The 19767-nt window shown below is 45.5% G+C and overlaps 1 protein-coding gene across 2 annotated transcripts in view; it reads left to right on the forward strand.

Annotated features, from left to right (window-relative positions):
• Positions 1-3817: 3817 nt before the first annotated feature.
• The window catches only part of ARHGAP31 (Rho GTPase activating protein 31), a 128241-nt gene continuing 112291 nt past the window's right edge, over positions 3818-19767 (forward strand). The window contains exon 1 of one of the 2 annotated variants that reach the window (XM_010357448.2): positions 3818-4448. In XM_010357448.2, coding sequence (XP_010355750.1) covers positions 4349-4448 — 100 coding nt within the window. In that variant the 5' untranslated portion in view covers positions 3818-4348. The remainder of the gene's footprint in view (positions 4449-19767) is intronic. The other variant, XM_010357450.2, reaches the window with a different exon arrangement.

Below are 19767 nucleotides of genomic sequence, written 5' to 3' on the forward strand. Positions count from 1 at the left end.
CCTGGGTCCTTTATTGTCAAGGGGATGAATGCCAGGCATCTCTAGTCAATCATCTTGCTTTTCTATATCTCTTTATTTACAGGAGAGAAAGTTGTTACCATCCCTGGTGATGAAGGAAACAGCACATGTTGATAGGCATCGGTTCTCAACAAGTGCAAATAAGAGGGATCACAGGCAGCAACAGAATTCTGAGGTATCTCTGTGTGAGCAAAGAGCTTTTCTAGTAAATTGCACCATGATAGTCTGCTAAAGGTATAATTTACAAGATCACCAAATAGCTTCTCAATTAGTCTTTCTGTTAACATTCCTACACTATCTCCATACCAACATGTTTCTTAGGTAATGCTCAGCCAAACAGAAATCAGATTTTGGAACCAAATCAGATTTTCTTCCATAGACCCAGAAAAGACTCTGCTTAGAATAAGGAAGGAGAAAGAGAAAAAAATGGGAAGAGAAAGAGATATGTAGAGGAAGAAAAGATAAAGAAAAATTGGAAAAAAAATCTAAAACGAGCACTAGATTCCAGTTTGGCATCTATCATAGGACATACTCAACATTAAGAGGAGGCAGAAAACAAATGGGGAGGGGGACAGCTTTCCAGCTCCCCAAATCAGGTTGTCATCATGTGACTTCATTATCTCGCTTGATATATTGTGAATTCATCCCACCATTTGGTGTGGATAATTATCATCAAGATAACCTTGAAATGCACATCACGTGTACATTTCAGATAAGGTTTGTTTAACCAGCACAGGAATAATAAACACCTTGCTAGGTGCTCAGTATTACCTCCACCTTGAACTCTTACAAACTTGAACCCAACTTAACATGAAGCAGGGATCAAAAGGTCCATCAGGCCATTCCAGGTTGAAAATCCTGTTAATGCCAGAGGCATTTGGGGAAATTCCAAGTAAAGCATAGAAGAATCTCAGGGCTATGTTAAGGTCACCAACTGGCCTCACTGGTTCACCTAGACAGCCCTGTTTTTCAACAAACTACATCTGCCAGGTTTGATGGTTATTATGGGGTTTTGTACATAGCTAAATTTATACTGTGAAGTGCTTTGAGAATTACTTATAAATTATTGTTTGCATACTTAACTGATAGCCTTCATTATGAGAAAGACCATATTTAATAAAAATTTTATGTAATTTAAAAATTAATTCAGATTTGAATAAAGTCTTGATTAATATTACTGTACCAATATAAACTTTCTAATTTTGATAATTATGCTCTCATTATATAAGATATTAATATTTGGGAAAGCTGGGTGAAGGGTATATGGGAATTCCTTGACTATTTTTTTGTAAATTCTGTCTTTTTTTTTTTGAGACAGAGTCTCACTCTGTTGCCCAGGCTGGAGTGCAGTGGCGCAATCTCGGCTCACTACCAGCTCCCCCTCCTGGGTTCACGCCATTCTCCTGCCTCAGCCTCCCGAGTAGCTGGGACTACAGGTGCTCGCCACCACCATGCCCGGCTAATTTTTTTGTATTTTTACTAGAGACAGGGTTTCACCGTGTTAGCCAGGATGGTCTCGATCCTCCTGACCTCGTGATCCACCCGCCTCGGCCTCCTAAAGTGCTGGGATTACAGGCGTGAATCACCGCGCCTGGCCTGTAAATTCTTTATAAGCTGGAATTACTTGAAAATGAAACATTAAAATAAAGTTTTAAAATATTTAAAAAGGTAATTCACAGAGCTTCACAATTTCTCCATTATTTGCACCCAGAAAAGGGGCTCCTTCAGCCTCTCTCTTTTTTTTGTTGGCAAGATGATGAAATCCACCATAAGTCAGATGAAAGAATGAATGCAAAAGTCCTTGCTGAAGTAAACTGCTAAGCAAATGTTAATAGTGACCATTATAGTCCCATATGGAGCTGCTTCTCTATAAATAAAGGCAGGAACAAGCCATTATACCAAATACCCTACCAGATAGTCTCCAAGCAGTTTACAAAATGCTTGGAAATTGCTGCCCTAAAAGTAGGACTCGGGGAACTATTGAAAGGTTTTCAGCAGGCAGGCATATAACAACAGCAATCCTTCAGGATGACTCCTCAAGCTTTTAATACATAGGATGGAGGAAGTGGAGGAGATTGGACTCAACAAATTCCACTAGGAGTTACTTTAATAATTGTGGAGTGGATAGTCCTCACTGAATGGGCCTGGAAAGAAATAAACCAAACTGAGAGGCATGGTGAAGAGCTCATCCATCTGGGCGGGACTAGCTCGGAGGTGGAAGAGGAGGGAGACAAATGAGTCTGTGGTTACTTGAAGATGTTTCGCCAAGATGACTGGGGCAAATGCTTCTCAGTGTCACTGAAAGATGGAAAATGAAAAAAAAGGAAAGACAATTCATAGAGGTTCGGCTGCAAACTCAAGCGGCTGCAAAGGACAGGCAGGTGCAAAAGGGGGAAGACAGGTCATGAGGGCTGCAAAACTGCAAGAGTAGTCTCTCTAAAGAGGGTGCCTCCAAGGGGCCTGCCACAACTCAGCATCAGCCGTCCTTGCCATATGGGAATGCATTTGTGGTGTAACCAGATCTTCCATATTTTCAAGAGAAGCCAGAAATTCAGATCTTATATGAAATATCTTAACCTTTTAATGCTAGCTACTAATTTTAAAACATTTTAAAGCAGGATGTCTGCCAGCCAAGCACATCTATGGGCCAGATCTGGCAGGCTGGCTATCAAGTTGTGACCTCTGACACAGAGAAAATGTCAAGGGTCAAAGTTCATAGACTGTTAAGGTGATACATAGAGAGACAGTGACTGTAAAGGGATTCAGTACCTAAAATGCTACAGATGCAGCTTTGCCAGCAATCTGAGTTGTATGACATACACCCCTACCCTTCAAGCCTGTCTATGGATTTGAGTTTATACAGAAGTTTCATCTAATCCTCAAATGGTTAAATCACAAGAATTTGAGTGCTTTCTGTGTGCTGAGTACACAGAAGTTAAAGAATTTAAAATCTAACTGGAGAAGGAAAAAACATGCCCTCTTGAAACAACTTGAAACAAATTGTGAAACAACCTGGGAGACTGCTTTCTTCACATTTAAGGTGTCAGAGGCACCTTAAATCCTGGTTTGTCCCCCCCAGATCACTTCCATTTAGAAAACTTTGCAGTAGTGTGTGTGTGTGTGTGTGTGTGTGTGTGTGTGTGTGTGGCTTGAATTTGTAACCAGAAATCTGATTTCCTGGGCAGTGTTTACAAAGCTGCAGCTTCTCTTTGCCCAGGGGTATCTTTACCCAGCCTGGGGTGGGAGTGAGCTGAGGTGGGGGTGCACGGACGCTGCAGCAGAGGTTGGCATGGGAGTGGCCGGCGTGAAGCCACTGCCTGTCAGGTTTCTCCGCTGGAGTCCCCTCTTTGTCTCTGTCATTACTCTTCAAGTGTTTGCGCAGCAGACAGGCGGGCACCGAAATATAAAGTGTCAAAGATACGATGACAATGAGGATAAAACCAGGGCAGAGGGTTCTGAAAGTCCCATCCAGCACGGTCCCCGCAGAATGCCAGCACACCTCCCGCCGCTTCAAAGAGCCGGCTCGGCGGGGCAGGAAGCGGCGGCTGCGGCTGCGGGTCCTGCGAGGAGAGCGCGATTTCCTCCGGGGCTGCCCAGTTATCTCTAGAGTCGCAGAACGGCTCTCGGGAGAACGCGTTCTCTACCCCCACCCCGTGCTCCTCAACCCACCCACCTACTTCCTCCAGCTCCACACACTCACAAGCACGGAGCTGCCAAAAATTTCCACCCTCCGCCCCCCTCCCTAGCTAACTTCCTTCCAGCGTTTCCTGAGCTGGATGATCCTAGGATTTGTAAGACAGGAAAAAAAGGAAGGCGTGAGGGCGGGCAGGAGGGACAGGATGCTTGTTTTTCGCTCTACCAAAGCCGACTGAAGGCGAGACAGCGGGCCCAGGGCGCAGGACCCACCGCAGCCCCCTGGGCAGTCTTCTCACCCCGCGTCTGTGTCCTCTCCGGGGCACTTAAGAAGGCGGGGGGAGAGCTTGCCCTGCCTCCGAAGCGGAGGAGGAACACCCGAAGACACCGCAGGAGCCTGTGAAAGTCCCTGGGACTCCAAGTGAGGAAGTGACACTCCCAGGCGAGCCGGCCCGCGGCTGCCAGTCTGACGGCCTCGGCACGGCGGCCCCGGAGCGGCGCGGGGTGGATCTCAGGCTCTGCCGGCCCGCGCCCCGCGGGGTCCATGCGCAGGGCCCCCAGCCCAGGTTCTTCCATCTTCCGATGCGGCCCCCCAGAGCCGCGGGGCAGCCGGTGATCTAGCCCGGGAGCCCATCTTACAGCGGTGCCAAGCAGAGGGGCGGCAGAGACGGAGGGGCAGCCTCTTTGGGACTAACTCATGAAGAACAAGGGTGCCAAGCAGAAGTTGAAACGAAAGGGAGCCGCCAGCGCGTTTGGCTGTGACCTGACGGAGTATCTGGAAAGCTCGGGACAGGATGGTAATGTGCCTTGGCCTTTCCTCCACTTTTTTTTGTTTGAGGGAGAGATGGACTCTCTGGAGTTGTGTTAGAGTCTGTTCACAAGTTAATGTATTCCAGGCCTGTGCGCTCATTGTCCTTTTTTTTTTTTTTTTGAGAACAGAAACGATTCTTAAGGTGCACAGCGCTGCCGTCCCGACTCGCGGAGGCTGCCGTGTCAGTCCTTCCGTTTGTCTCACACAAGCTGTTAATGGGTGGTACTGCCGCAAGTTTACCGGGCCACCTCAGGGGATGGGGGTGGAGGCTGCAGAGGTCCCGATGCTAAATCTGGCTTGTTGGAAGGGAGGGAAGAGGAGTGGACATGTGGGATGGTGATCAGTGGGCTTCCCTGGGTACAAAATCAGGACCGCCTTAGCTGTCCCTCCTGGGCTCTCCAATTTCGTCTGCTCCCATCTTTTTTTATTAATGTGTTAGAAGGCAGTTGGGGGTGGGTGGTGGGGGAGGATCCTAATTGGGGGAGTGGTTGCGCAAACATTTCTGATTTTCTGAGCTGATGCCAAACATATAGTACCTCCACCCCCTTTCCACACCCCCCCAAGACCTTTTCCCTCCTCTTGGCTTTCAGATTAACATTTGGTGTGTCAGACAAGAAGAGTGTTGTAAAAAGGTCAGAGGGCCTCGATTTTTAAATAGTTTAGGGTAAGTAGAGAAAAGGAAAACTTCTCTGTTTTCAAGGTCAGAAACGGGAGGGGAGGAGTTGGGGATGGGGGAATCCAGCGGAGACAATTTAAACATTTGTTGGGGAAGGCGGAAAGAAAACACCATCTACATTACAATAACAGCGTTTGAGCTTAGAAGTGTTTAATCATAGGAAAGTTGGAAAATTGAGCATTAAATGACTCCTTTTGTAAGGTTGACTGGTTTTGCACTTACCCATGACAAAAAGGCCTTGTCTTCAGAAGCTTCAGCGAGAGGGAAAATAGCCTACTATATGGGCCATGTGTTTATACATAGATAGATACAACAAAGGGGAAAACATAAGGGCTGTGTAACTGTGCAGAATAATTCTGCCTCCAGGAAAATAGTCTCAAAAACTATTTGATTAGTCCATATCGAATATGCATTTCAAAAACAGTGCGATGCTTTTGTTTCACTTCCGTTTTTTTGGGAGACTCAGCACCACCTAGTAATTTGCAGTGGTGTGATATTCCTGTGGTATTCTAGAGTTCAGTGTGCTGTGTCATTAGGACAAATAGCTTAGGATTTTAGAGCTTGGAGAACCACAAGTTTCAAAACTGACTCTTTTGAAATTGATGCATGACTGAACAATTCGTTGAATCCTCACCAACCATCTGGAGAAGTAGATTTGAGATAAAAATCACTTGGTTTGAGTTTTTTTGAGCGTGAGAGAACTCTTAAGTATGCCTCTTAGCCACTGTTGTCAGAAGTTTACAATGAAATGCTTCCCTTCACCTGTTTTTGCAGGGGCCTTCAAGTTAACCTCCAGGTACACTAGGAATGCTCCTGCGATGCCACCTTTCACCATGCGGGTGTTATTCTGGCCCCTCCCTCAAAGCTATGAGAGTTGCATAGGGGTGCTTGCCAGCCCTGTTCATTCTTACAAACTAATAGATCATAGAATGAGCCAGAACCCCAGGGTTCTGTGAAGATACCTCAAAGGCAGCTTTAGGCAGCTGTTCTTTCACCTGCTTTATATTTTGGGCTTCTGTATATGTTTCATTTAGACAAAAAAAAAAAAAGGAAAGAGACTCCTGCTTAAAAGAATAGCAAACCAGTACCCAGGGTTCCCCACCCACCCTGGGGAGGAGGAAGAGAAGCCCAGAGGGGTAAATTGGCCTGCCTAAGGTCATACAGCTAATCATCAGGGATCAGAGGGCCCTCCCTGGCCTGTTAGGTTCCTCTGCCCTCCCTGGCTTCTATGTCTAAGCCAACATTCTCTTCTAATGATATTTTCCCCCTAAATTGAAAGCAGACAGCCCTGCTACAGGATCAGCAAACTTTCAAGACTGAGCATACCTGATGAGAGTTCAGCTTTGAAAGGAAAGGCAACTGACCCACTTAATGATCCACACACTGTTTTTGTGCTACACGGAAATTAGGCATGCATAATATACTGCTTATGTAAATAAGAGTAATTAGAATTTATTTTTTCCCACAGCTAAAACTAGTTGGATAGGTTTTTTCCGTATATTTGTCATAGTGTAGCATCAATGAACAAAGTTAGTGCTAATGGTTTTCTCTAAAGTAATGTTGCTTCTTCCTGGACTCTCTGAAACATGTATTGGTTTACAGACAAAGCCTGGACTCTGCTTCTGGGAGGAAAAGCTGAGCTGGGCACTGGTCCTTTGCCCACCACCTTGGAAGATCAGCCCAGAATGCTGAGGGTGACAAGTCAGTGTGGTAACTGGGAGCCAGGGGGCTGGAGAAGGGCTCTCTGGACTAACATCATGGTTACTGAGCTTTGAAGGTCAAGGATGGTGCAGTGGACCTGCACTGAGATAGGAAAAATAGGTTCGGGTCTGGGAGTACAAGGGGAGAAGGGAAGACCAAAGATTTAGGGACTCAAAGAGAGCCCCTGTCCTTGGACAGGGAAGGAAAGCCCTGAGCTGGAGTGGAGGACAAAGCAGGGTGACAATGAGCTATGCTCAGGGCATCTGAACTTGGGGACGCCACACGCCTGAGTGGGAACTCTGGGGAGACAAAGGCTGAAGACAGAGACTGAATGTCGTATGCTTCTGTAATTTGCTGAGGCTCAGCCCTGCTACTTTCAACTGGAGAAATCTGACAAGGCCGGGTGTGTGGTTTACAAATAGGTGTTCAGGTTAGGGCAGACATTGCTCAGGGCCAGTTGTCAACCTTAATCTTTGGGAAGCTGATGAAAAACAGAAACCCTTTCCTTAGAATCACACACACACACACACACACACACACACACACACACCGTGTATGCAATTTCTGCAGGTATCTACACAGATGCCAATTTCAGACCCTGCTCTGATCACCTCTCACTGGCTACAGGGGGCCTGATATCCAGGACCAATTTTCCCTCTTCTTTGACCACTTTTCTCTAGCCTGGTAAGAAGGGAGCAATGAACACTCTTAGCCTGGTAGGAACACTCAAGAATGGCATGAAGTGGCTCCTGGCAGACTTGCCCAGAGCTGTTGCACTTCCCCTCCAACACAGTGGCTGCTGTCCCCAACCCCCAGCACTCCCCTGGGAACCAGCTAACTTTCTCTTCCTGTCTGGAATAAAGGGAGATCATCCCTTCCTTACTGCTGCTGCTGAAAATAGTATAGTTTTCTTTTTCTTTTCTTGACCACTGAATAAGAAGGCCCTTGCTTCAGCTGTATAATGAAAACCACATCACGTTCCTGCCTAAGGTTGGAAGGTTGTGGGTGAAGCTCTGCAAGGTCATAATGTGCCCATGGTCGTTTGCTACCTCTCCTTTATACGCCAAGTGTTCTGGGTCTTCTAGTAGAGCTTGGAGATGGTTGGGGCCAGGAGCCAAGAGACAAGTAAGAGAGTGTTATAGGGAAAATTGTCTTCTTTCTCTGGGTTGGCTTTACTTTAATGGCTGAGGATTTTTGGCTCCTCTGAGCAAACTTGTTCATTTTACCCACTCCCTGGTAAAAAGTGATACCGAGCTTCCAAGTTGACAAAGAAAAGAAGGGGCGACGATTGTGCCGAAAAGGGCTGCAGCTACCTGCGGCCTCTTCATTGCACAAACTGTGCCCAATGCGTGCCCAAAGACAAGGCTATTAAGAAGTTCCTCATTCAAAACACAGTAGAGGCCACTGCTGTCAGGGACATTTCTGAAGCAAGCGTTTTCACCGCCTATGTATTTCTCGAGCTGTATGTGAAGCTACATTACTGTGTGAGTTGTGCCATTCACAGCAAAGTTGTCAGGAATTGATCTCATGGAGCCTGCAAGGACCAAATACTCCCACCCTGATTTAGATGTGCCCGTGTTGTCCTACGGTCTCCACCAAAGCCCATGTAAGGAGCTGAGTCTTTAAGGGCCGAGGAAAAACTGTCCTCTCGAGAAAAATAAAATGAAAGTTGCACTTAAAAAAAATTAAAAGGTGATATTGCTTGCTCTGGCCCCATGGTTCTCAGTGATGGCAACACATTAGAATTACCTGAGAGCTTTAAGAAAAAAATGCTGATGCTCAGACCCCTGTAAGAACAATGAAATCAGAATCTTTCCTAGAATATGTGGATACATAGGCAGGGTGGTCATCTCTGCTCAGATTACAGACCATTTTCCCCTGGATAAGCAGCCTTAGTCATTCAGAATGCACCTTCTGAATGTTTGATAAGAACCGTCAGCCTTTTTATTCCTAAAATTTTTTTCCTAGTTCTTACCGCACCGAAAAAAATACATTAACATATATATGACATATCTTTAATATATAATGTATATGTTTGATTTGAGGCATGACAGAGGGAGGGTTTGTAACAAATAAGTGCCCATTACAAATACGACTTCAACCTTGATGAGAGTAAGCCCTGGTATTTCAAAGAACAAGGACAAGGCAATGGGAACTTTTAGATGTGACTCTTCTACATTTCTGAGGCTAAATGATTCTCTTTCTTCGTTTATCTATTTATTTAACAAATTTTTTTTTTTTTTGAGACGGAGTCTTGCTCTGTCGCCCAGGCTGGAGTGCAGTGGCTGGATCTCAGCTCACTGCAAGCTCCGCCTCCCGGGTTCACGCCATTCTCCTGCCTCAGCCTCCTGAGTAGCTGGGACTACAGGCGCCCACCACCTCGCCCGGCTAATTTTTTGTATTTTTAGTAGAGACGGGGTTTCACCGTGTTAGCCAGGATGGTCTCGATCTCCTGACCTCATGATCCGCCCGTCTCGGCCTCCCAAAGTGCTGGGATTACAGGCTTGAGCCACCGCGCCTGGCCTATTTAACAAATATTTATTAAGGCACTGTGGTAGATACTGTGAAAAAAAAAAAAAGATGGGCTGCAGGCTCAAGAAAGTTATGGTCTAAGGGATATGAACAAACTTTCAGATCAATTAAGCTTTGAAATTACCTGTCATAGCTGAAGGAAAAGCTGAAGAAGAAAATTTGAAAGTTTTGATCTCCAGTTAAATAGACAAGATACTCAAACATCAGCAGCAGCAAGGTCTTAGCAAAGAAGGTAAATATTTTCTGTTCAAGAAAATATTTAACCTTGAATGGAGAACGAAGGCAGGGGTTTTTTCTTTGGCTTAGTTGCTTCCTTTCCAGCAGCTTGCCTGGCATATCATGGTCACACCTTCCCTGACTAACTCTTCATCCTTTGGCTCTCAGCTTTGAAAGATTCTGGAAACCTTCTCTGATCCTCCTGAGGCAGGTGCCCCTGGTGGAGGATCCCATTAGGAATTTTGGAACCTTACTGCCTGGAATAGAATCCCAACTTTGCTTGTTCCCAGCTGAGTGACCCTGGAGCCAGTTGTTTACCCTCCCTGGGTCTCAGTATCCTCACTCATGAAATGATGATAATAGGATTGATATGAAAATAAATAAGTTAATATAGGTAAAGCACTTAGCAGAGGGCAAGCACATGGTAAACCATAAGTGTAGCTATTATCATGGCACCCTGAGTTTACCCTAGCATCACCACCTACCATCCAGGACTGAGTGATGAGGCTCCAATTAAATGAGTAAATGATATGATAAGATTGAGCTAATCCATCACCAAAAGGGACCCGAAGCAGGTTGCTTGCCCTACTGAATGAAGAAGCCAATTTATGAAGGGATTTCTCACAGTCACTGCAGGGTGGATCATCAGTATACACTCAGGAACTAAAGGTCACCTTTAAATTAAAGGGCCCTCAAAAGGCCCGAGAAAGACACAGCCACAGCCGGGCACAGTGGCTCACGCCTATAATCCCAGCACTTTGGGAGACCAAAGCGGGTGGATCACTTGAGGTCAGGAGTTCGAGACCAGCCTGACCAACGTGGTGAAACCCCATCTCTGCTAAAGATACAAAAAAATTAGCCGAGCGTGGTGGCCGGGGCCTGTTATCCCAGCTACTTGGGAGGCTGAGGCAGGAGAATCGCTTGAACCCAGGAGGCGGAGGTTGCAGTGAGCTGAGATTGTACCACTGCACTCCAGCCTGGGCGACAGAGTGAGACTCCATCTCAAAAAAAAAAAAAAAGAAAGAAAGAAAGACACAGCCACTGCTGAGTCCAGCAGAACTGAAGCAGAAGTAGGGTCCTGGATGTGGAGCTTGTGGAGCGAAAACAGCAACTTTGTGGGCTTGAGTTTAGAGGGCATCCCCGCATTTGGGCTCCCGGAATGAAACAGAAAGAATTGAAAAAGGAGAATTAGGCTTCAAACGTGGAGCAAACTGACTGGCTAACTTGAGGCCAAGCTATAACTTACTCTGTGTAGTCTGGAGATGACAACCCACACAGAGAATAGAAAGAACCACTTCCACATGCCTCCCTTCTGCCTACTCTTTAGACCTCTGCCAAGAGCCCCTGGGCCACAAGGACAGCCTCACCCTTTCTTCTCCCCTGTCTACCCCCACTGGCTGCCAACCAGATGGCTTCCAGCTTCAGGAGGCTCAGGCTTTGGGGCTGCTAAGGAAGCCCACTCCCTTGTTGCCCCAGCCCTTCCCTGGAGCTAAGAACCGTCTGCAGGGTGAGGGAGAGCTGAAGGCCTGCTCTTGTACTGGCACAGAGGGAAACATGTTGAAACTGGGAACACGTTTTCCCATAGCTGATGCTGTAAGCGGTGGACACTCTCCAGTGCCATTAGAACTGTAGTTTTTGATGCATTTGTTTTATCATCTTCCCCTTAGCTTGTTAGGCATCTGTGGGCTAGCCTGGGAACCTTTTCTGTAGGATGGAAGCAAGTGTGAGGGGAAACACATTCCGAATTCCAGAAGTTGACTGATCAAGACAGTTCTAAAGCACTTGATGGGGACTATTTTTACCAGGAATCACCTCACTGCAGAGAGGTTTCCTGGGTTTTTGTGGCTGTAGGTGAGGCTCTGCAGCAGTGGGTGGAGAACAGGGATGGGGCTCTAAGTTCCAGGACTCTGGGCATAAGAACTGTCACTGCCCTGCCACCTCCCTTGCCATTAGCTAAGTCTAGCTAAAGATTCTGGAACAAAGTAGTGATAGAGTCTTCTAGTTGGGGCTACCCCCATTGCTCATTTCCTCCAGAACAGATCACACTTGCGCTGAGCCGCCTTCCCACCCTGGCCTCTGCGTCTCGGGACTCCACTTCCTTCCGGCGGTTCCTTCAGAGCAGCCTTGAGGCCCAGGAACATGGAATTAGCTTTCTTTCCATTCAGTGCTTGCTGTGTATTTAAGCCAATGTGACATTTTTCCACTTATCCCCAAGCTTCAAGTTATTTTTCTTTTTGCCTATGGGTACATGTCCTACCCAATTTCCTGAGCTGTTTCCCCCTATGCACCAACACAAATGCCACTCTTGAGTTGAACCGATCTTGCTATTTCTCCCCCAAGGAGCTAGCCTCAAGTACTGACTGAGTGAGGGCCACAGCCTGCTGGAACTTCAGGAGTCTAGATAGCCCTCCCTGTCTCTCTAGACTTTGTCGCAGTATACAATTTCAACTAAGGCTTCAAATTTAAAACCCCTGGGAACAAACAGGCTGATTGTAATTCAGAGGAGAATAAGTATTGGTGCTAGATTTTTTAAGAGCAGAATTTGATAGAGAAAGATGAAAACATCAGGCTGCTGAGTGGCTGAAGGGAAGAGGAGGAAGAGGAGGTCTCTTTGAGGAAGAAAAAGGACTTAGGCATAAAGCCTGAGTCCCACATCAGGCCTTGTTGTTATTTTCATTGGTAGTAAGTGCTACTTATCTGTGTTGATTGCTTACTCTGTGCCAGTCACTTTACACATGCAAAGTAATATTTCAGTATGTTTAAGATTTGGGCATTTTAATCCCCATTTTACAAAAGAGAAAACTGAGTGATTTAACCAAGTGATGCCGAGATTATAGAGATGGGAAAGGCAAAATTGAAATCAAGATCTGTATGACTTCTAAGGCCACGGTCTCAAGCATGAATCACATCTCCTAGGATAGCACATTTCATAATTTGGCATTAACAGTTTTGCCCCAACCTATGAAAAATGATTTTTCTCCCTTTGCTTTGTTTTTCCCCCAGCCTAAACCATGAAGACTCCTAACAACAAAGAACATTTGCATAGCACTTTACTCTCTGCAAGGTGCGTTTCACACACACGGATCTAAACCTACCAGCTTTGAAGCCCAGCCGGAACCTATCTTTTCCTCTCAGGTCCCTTGCCCACTGCAGCCACATCTTCTTCACTTCTTGGAATACCCACTGCTTTAGGGTCAGGGGTACCCAATTTGTTATGCATTCTACCTGTTGTTTTCTTCTTTAACACTTTGTGTATGCAAATCGATGGTGAATTCCCCCGAAGGCAGATCTGGTAGCTCACTGTGGCTCTCTCAGGACGAGCCCCTTGTGGGACATGCAGCAGTTGATTCATTGACCCTAGTTCCTTCTTCAGAAAACCAGTGTGTGTGCCCTTCTAGGAAGCTCAGGACAAAGCACATTGCTAATGTGTTGGATTATCAGGAATCCAGTTGCTTAATGGTCCCCACAGGGGTTCATTGCTACTCCCAAATAGAAACTCACCCAGGCTTTGCACAGAACTCCCCAGAAACACCACCTTTTCCTAGTGCTTCACCAATCACTCCTTGGTATGAACCACATTCTTGGCGAGGCCCCAGAACCAACTGAGTTTCTGGGATCGAGTCTCAGGCACTCTTTGTTCTCGTTTAAGCTTGGTTGATACATACCAGGCCCTGATACCACGCCCATGGCCTGATGCTGGCCCAGAATACCTTGCAGGACCCCTTCCCACCACCACTGGAGGGAGATGGGTGAATGTCACCCCTTCCCCCAAAAGCAACATATACCAGCTCTCACTGTTACAGACACTAGAAAACAGCTTGACATATAAGCTAGGATTCTGGCAAACCATAAATAAATATATAGCCTATGTGAAGGCAATTGAGCTAATTTGTGTGATTATGCATATTTCTTTCCCCAGCTCTTGTCATATTTGTTTGTTTTTTTTTGTTTGTTTGTTTGTTTGTTTTTTGAGATGGTGTCTCGCACTGTCGCCCGGGTTGGAGTACAATGGCGCCATCTCGACTCACTGCAACCTCCACCTCCCAGGTTCAAGCGATTCTCCTGCTTCAGCTTCCCAAGCAACTGGGATTACAGGCGCCCACCACCATGCCTGGCTAATTTTTTGTATTTGTATTAGAGACAGGGTTTCACTATGTTAGCCAGGCTGGTCTTGAACTCCTGACCTCATGATCCGCCCACCTCAGCCTCCCAAAGTGCTGGGATTACAGGTGTGAGCCACTGTGCCTGGACTCTTTTCATGTTTTTAATCAGAATCTATCTGGAATGGGGCTTTCAATTCAAGGCAACAAGTATATAATGGGATTCTAACATGCCAGACACTGTTGGCTTTACAGAGATGCTGTCAAGTTGCTCTTGACCTAAAGGATTCAAAGAGGGAAAACAACTCAAAGAAGTACAAAGAAGAATGGAATGAGGGCTCTAGAAGATGAGCAAGCAGGGGACATGCACATGTGAGGCAGCCAAGTGAGAAAGAACCATCAGACAGAGTGGGTTGTTTTCACCAGGGGAAAAATCAGTAAAATTATAAAACAAACATCATCTGACTGAGTTATGACAGAGCTATGGGAGGATGGGGTGGTTGGTCTCTAGAGGCAGGAAACCACAGGGATTTGCCTGACACTTGGAATTGGTCACACCACTCTGCACCCTGGGGAAGAAGAGGCTTACAGCTGAGGGTACTTAGAGTGGTGAGGCTGAGACTGGCTGGGGTGACAGAAGCCTGCCTTCAGCTGCAGGGGAGTGAACCTGCCCTCAGGAGATGGCAAACCAGCTGATAGTAACAAGAGTGGCCTTTGATTTGCTTATCATGGCTTTGTCTATCCCTTGCCCAAGCACAGAAGAATGGAGAATTCTGTTAAAATTAGCTAGGCTTGGTGGTGGGCGCCTGTAATCCTAGCTACTTGGAGGCTGAGGCAAAAGAATTGCTTGAACCCGGGAGGTGGAGGTTGCAGTGAGCCAAGATCACACTACTGCACTCCAGCCTGAGTGACAGAGTCAGACTCTGTCTCAAACAAACAAAAAAAAAGATAAAACTTTTAAAAGTGATGCTAACTGACCCTCTGTTTCTTGATTAAATCTATCTGTACAGCATGAATGCCCAACTGCAGAGTCTTCGACTATATGGAAAGTTCTGTTTTATCCCCATCTTATAAAGGTGGACCAACTCAGAGAGGTTAAGTAACTTACCTCATGTCACCCAGCCAGGAAGTGGGAGAAGCAAGACTCCAGCTGTGTCTGTCCAACATTAAATTCTCCTTCCATGGCTTTGTCTGCTCTTGACCCAACAAGACATAGCTATGCTAGCAGCAAAACAGGTCTGATATGCAGAGCTCCATTTTGCCATGCATTGCCAAGGTGGTAAGTTCAGTAGGATTTAGTTAGACTTAATAAAACTTCTGGCAATTGAGTTCCCATCCCCAGTTTTTCAAAGTAAAACACTTAGGTTCCAAATGGCAGGATTCTAAACAGAGAGCATGCCCTGTTACCATAAGTAGCCCCTTCCACCACTTCTTTCGCATCTGTTTCCTGCATGCTGAGTATTATTGGGAAACAATGATGTCAACTCTTCCATATAAATCTACACCTCCCTGCTAGCCCCTCCCCTACAATGCATATTTTTGTTCCTCTTTCTGGCTTTTGTCTTGCTGTTCTGCTAAGGACTCACGCTTTTGGCGACAATTGTTGGCTTTCTTTTTAATAAGTTTTAGCGATTTAAGCTTTATTGTGGCCTTCAAAGTGCACATGCTTTTTGGGACCTATATTTGGAAAATCCTTTGCTTGGCTAATAGCTAGAATATGAGCTTGGTGCTAATGGAGAAGAGCCATTTTGCTTTCTGGAAAAGCAAAGCCAAATGCAGGTCTCTGAATCAAGCTCAGAGCTGAGGACAGAAACGCTGCTTGGGTTGGGGGCCCTCTGAGGCTGCATTAAAGCTGTAGCTGACCTGGGCACAGAGCCTATAGCTAAAGGCCAGGAGAATATCCCCTTCAAGTAATCTGTAAAGGTCCTGTTTTCCCCCATCCTAAGCCTGACTTCCAAATGGGGCATGGTTTCCTCAGTTCTCCTTTCTTTATACCTCTAAGGACAATTTGGTTTCAGATGGAAAGGAGGGCTAGTTCTCTGGGTACAGTATGAGTTTTGAATACAGAGTCCAAGAATTCTGGACCTCTCTTGTTAACCCTTGGGCAGCATTTCTCAAACTTTACCGGGCATAAGAAAGACTAAAAATGTAATTCTTACTTTTAAATTTTAATTTTAAAATTAAATATTAGTCAAATTTAGTATACTACTAGAGATACTCTTTAAATCCAGTTTTGGACTCCTTGAGACAAAATGGACATCTAATAAAAGTTTTCAAATGGGGCGGGTGCGGTGGCTCGGGCCTGTAATCCCAGCACTTTGGGAGGCGAGGCGGGCGGATCACTTGAGGTCAGGCCCAAGACCAGCCGGGCCAACATAGTGAAACCACGTCTCTACTAAAAAAATTACAAAAATTAGCTGGGCATGGTGGTGCGTGCTTGTAATACCAGCTACACGGGGGGCTGAGGCAGGAGAACTGCTTGAACCTGGGAGGTGGAGGTTGCAGTGAGCCGGGATCGCACCACTGCACTCCAGCCTGGGGGACGGTGTAAGACTTTGTCTCAAAGAAAAAAGTTTCCAAGGCCCGGCGCGGTGGCTCGCGCCTGTAATCCCAGCACTTTGGGAGGCGGAGGCGGGCGGATCACGAGGTCAGGAGATTGAGACCATCCTGGCTAACACGGTGAAACCCTGTCTCTACTAAAAATACAAAAAAATTAGCTGGGCGTGGTGGCGGGCGCCTGTAGTCCCAGCTACTCGGGAGGCTGAGGCAGGAGAATAGCCTGAACCCTGGAGGCGGGGCTTGCAGTGAGCTGAGATCCGGCCACTGCACTCCAGCCTGGGCGACAGAGTGAGACTCTGCCTCAAAAATAAAAATAAAAATAAATAAGTTTTCAAACGGGAATTTGCATAGGTTGTGTAGTGTCTGGGTCCTTGGAGAACATATGATTCTACTGAATGGGTTCCATAGTTTATAGGGCAGCAAGCTGTAAAGTGCTGCTGCAAGTCGGGATTCTGAGGTCCAGTTCCTCAGGGATTTTACTTTTGTTGGTCTGGGGTGGGAAATCCGCATTGTAAAGATGAGCTCCAGGTGATCTGATATCCTTCGCTTACTGATCTCACTTTGAGAAACACTGACTTAGCACATAGAAAGAAGCAGCTACGTGAAACGACATGATTTTTATTTTCTTCATTATACTTTAATATTGCCCAACATTTCAACAGTGAAGATATATTTTTATCTTTTAAATTAGAAAGAAACATTTCTAAAATTATTGTAGGAATAGTGTGTCTTGAGTCACTGGCTTTTTCATAAATGCCCTTTGTTTCAATACTTATTTTTAGAAAAAGACTAAGTCTGTTAGTTGTTTTTTTTTTCCTGCCTTAATAGATGCAGTATAATGAAGCCAATTAATCTTTCCTCAGTGTAGCAGGGTGGTTGAGCTTATGGTTTGTTTGCTGATAGTCTACCATGGTTCAAGTTCCAACTCTACCACATGCTAGGTTTGTGACCATGGGCAAGCCACCAAACCTCTCTATGCCTCAGTTTCCTCATCTGTAAAGTAGAGATTATGATGATAATGATACCTACCACATAGAGTCATTATGAGCATTAAAGGAACTAGTGCACTGTTTGGAATTTAGTAAACCTTCCATACATGTTAACTATGGTTATCATTTCCTTGATGATTGGAAATCTTAACCGTGTTTCAGCCTTATTACTAAAAGTGTGGTTCCTGGGTTATGCTACAGATGGTGGAAGTTGAAAAAGCTGAGAACAAATGTTCCAAGGTCCCCAACTATCCCTAGGGGCTTCTTTCTTTAAGAAATTCTCTTATATGACACAATTATTTATTTCCCTTGGGTGGATATATAAAACTGCTAGTTTTAAGATTCTAATCTGTTGATAAATATATCTGAGGTGGGAATGTGGCTAACTTTCTAAGTTTTATATTTCTTTAGCAATTAGAAAAAGAAAATCATCTAAAAATAATTCTTCCTGCCTTACAAAGGTTATGGTAAAAGGCTATAATCACAGTGACAGCCATCCAGCCTGCTAGTTTCCATCTGTATTTCAGGAGAGTTATAAATCTGGCAGTGAAGCCTGTTTCCATCATTGATGGAACAATGTAAGTCCTGGATTTTTGCTGGGCCATATTACATCTCACATATGCCTATTTATTTGCCCCAAAACTACATTTTGGAAGTTGACGGAATGAGGTAAATCTGGCCTGAGAGTGAATCCAAGTATGAATTAACAGCAAAAAAAAGCTCAATCTTAGGCTGTAGGAACAGCAGCAGAGCGTATAGATCAAGGGATCCATCCTGCACTCTTCAGGACTGGAGTCACACACGGAGCGTTGTCTTTATTCTGGAGCTGCGTTTTAACATGGAAGCTTGTACACAGAATTATATTTAGGAAGTTGATCAGAAGAGTGAAGGATTGTAAAATGTTACAGATGACAAATGAAGTTGCTGAAAATGTTTATTATAGACAAGTAAAAGCTGCTTCCTTTGCAGACATGACCATGCTGGCCTCTCTGGGTTGTTGTGTTTGTTGTCGCTTGTCTTAGTTTCCTATTGCTCCCATAACAAATTACCACAGACTTAATGGCTTAAAACAATACAAATCTATTAGTTTTGTAAGTTAGAAGTCCAACACAGCTGTCACTAAAGTCAGGGTGCAAGATGTATTTCTGGAGGCTCTAGGGAAGAATCCATTTCCTTGCCTTTTCCAACTTCCAGAAACCACCCACATTCCTTGGCTTATGGCACCTTCCTCCATCCATCTTCAAAGCCAGCCATATTGCATCTCTTCCACCATTTGTCCAAAGTCATGTCTTTCTCTTCCTACAGTGGGAAAGCTTCTCTACTTTCAATGACTCATGTGATCAGATTAAGCCTGCTTGTATAATCCAGGATGCTATCCCCATCTCAAGGTCCTTAACCTAATCACATCTGTAAAGCCTCTTCGCATAGAAGGTAACATATTCACAGGTCCCAGGGATTATGCATGGACATCTTTGAAGGGCATTATACTGCTTACCACCCTCCAGAAAGATGTCACACTGGGCAAATTGCCCATATCTGATGACCGTTGAAGTCTTCCCCAATTCCCCAATTCCTAAACGTGGTCATTATATGATCTTTTTTTTTTTTTTTAATTTTAGACAGGGTCTCACTTTATCACCCAGGCTAGAATGCAGTCGTGCAGTCTTGGCTCACTGCAGCCTTGACTTCCTGGACTCAAGTGATCCTCCTGCCTCATCCCCCTCAAGAAGTTGGGACTACAGGCATGTACCACCACACCTGGCTAATTTCTGTATTTTTTGTAAAGACAAGGTTTCACCACGTAGCCCAGGCTGGTCTCAAACTCCTGCACTCAGGTATTCCACCCACCTTGGCCTCCCAAAGTGCTGGGATTACAGGTGTGAGCCACTGTGCCTGGCCAATTAATCCAAGTTGGTACACTCTTAGAAATACTCCCGGCCGGGCGCGGTGGCTCAAGCCTGTAATCCCAGCACTTTGGGAGGCCGAGACGGGCGGATCACGAGGTCAGGAGATCGAGACCATCCTGGCTAATATGGTGAAACCCGTCTCTACTAAAAAATACAAAAAACTAGCCGGGCGAGGTGGCGGGCGCCTGTAGTCCCAGCTACTTGGGAGGTGGAGGCAGGAGAATGGCATGAACCTGGGAGGCGGAGCTTGCAGTGAGCTGAGATCCGGCCACTGTACTCCAGCCTGGGCGACAGAGCGAGACTCCGTCTCAAAAAAAAAAAAAAAAAAAAAAAAAGAAATACTCCCTAAATTCCATTTCCGATTGCTTGAAACAAAATGGACAGACAGAAAGCCCTGTATGTCAGGGTTTGTGGAGAACATGTCATTTTACTAAATGAGTCTCTAGTTTGTAGACTGCAAGTGTAAAGTGTTGCTGGCCTATCAGTAATATGTGTTCAGCCCTGTTGACTGCTGAGGAAGCCAGAAGTGATGGAATCATGGTTCCCATCGATTGAGAACTTGCCTTTTGCCAGGTCCTGTACAAATGTTAACTTCTGTGTCTCTGAAAACAGCCCTAGGAGATCA

This window comes from Rhinopithecus roxellana, chromosome 1 (genome assembly GCF_007565055.1).
Source record: "Rhinopithecus roxellana isolate Shanxi Qingling chromosome 1, ASM756505v1, whole genome shotgun sequence".
Classification (NCBI taxonomy): Eukaryota; Metazoa; Chordata; class Mammalia; order Primates; family Cercopithecidae; genus Rhinopithecus; species Rhinopithecus roxellana.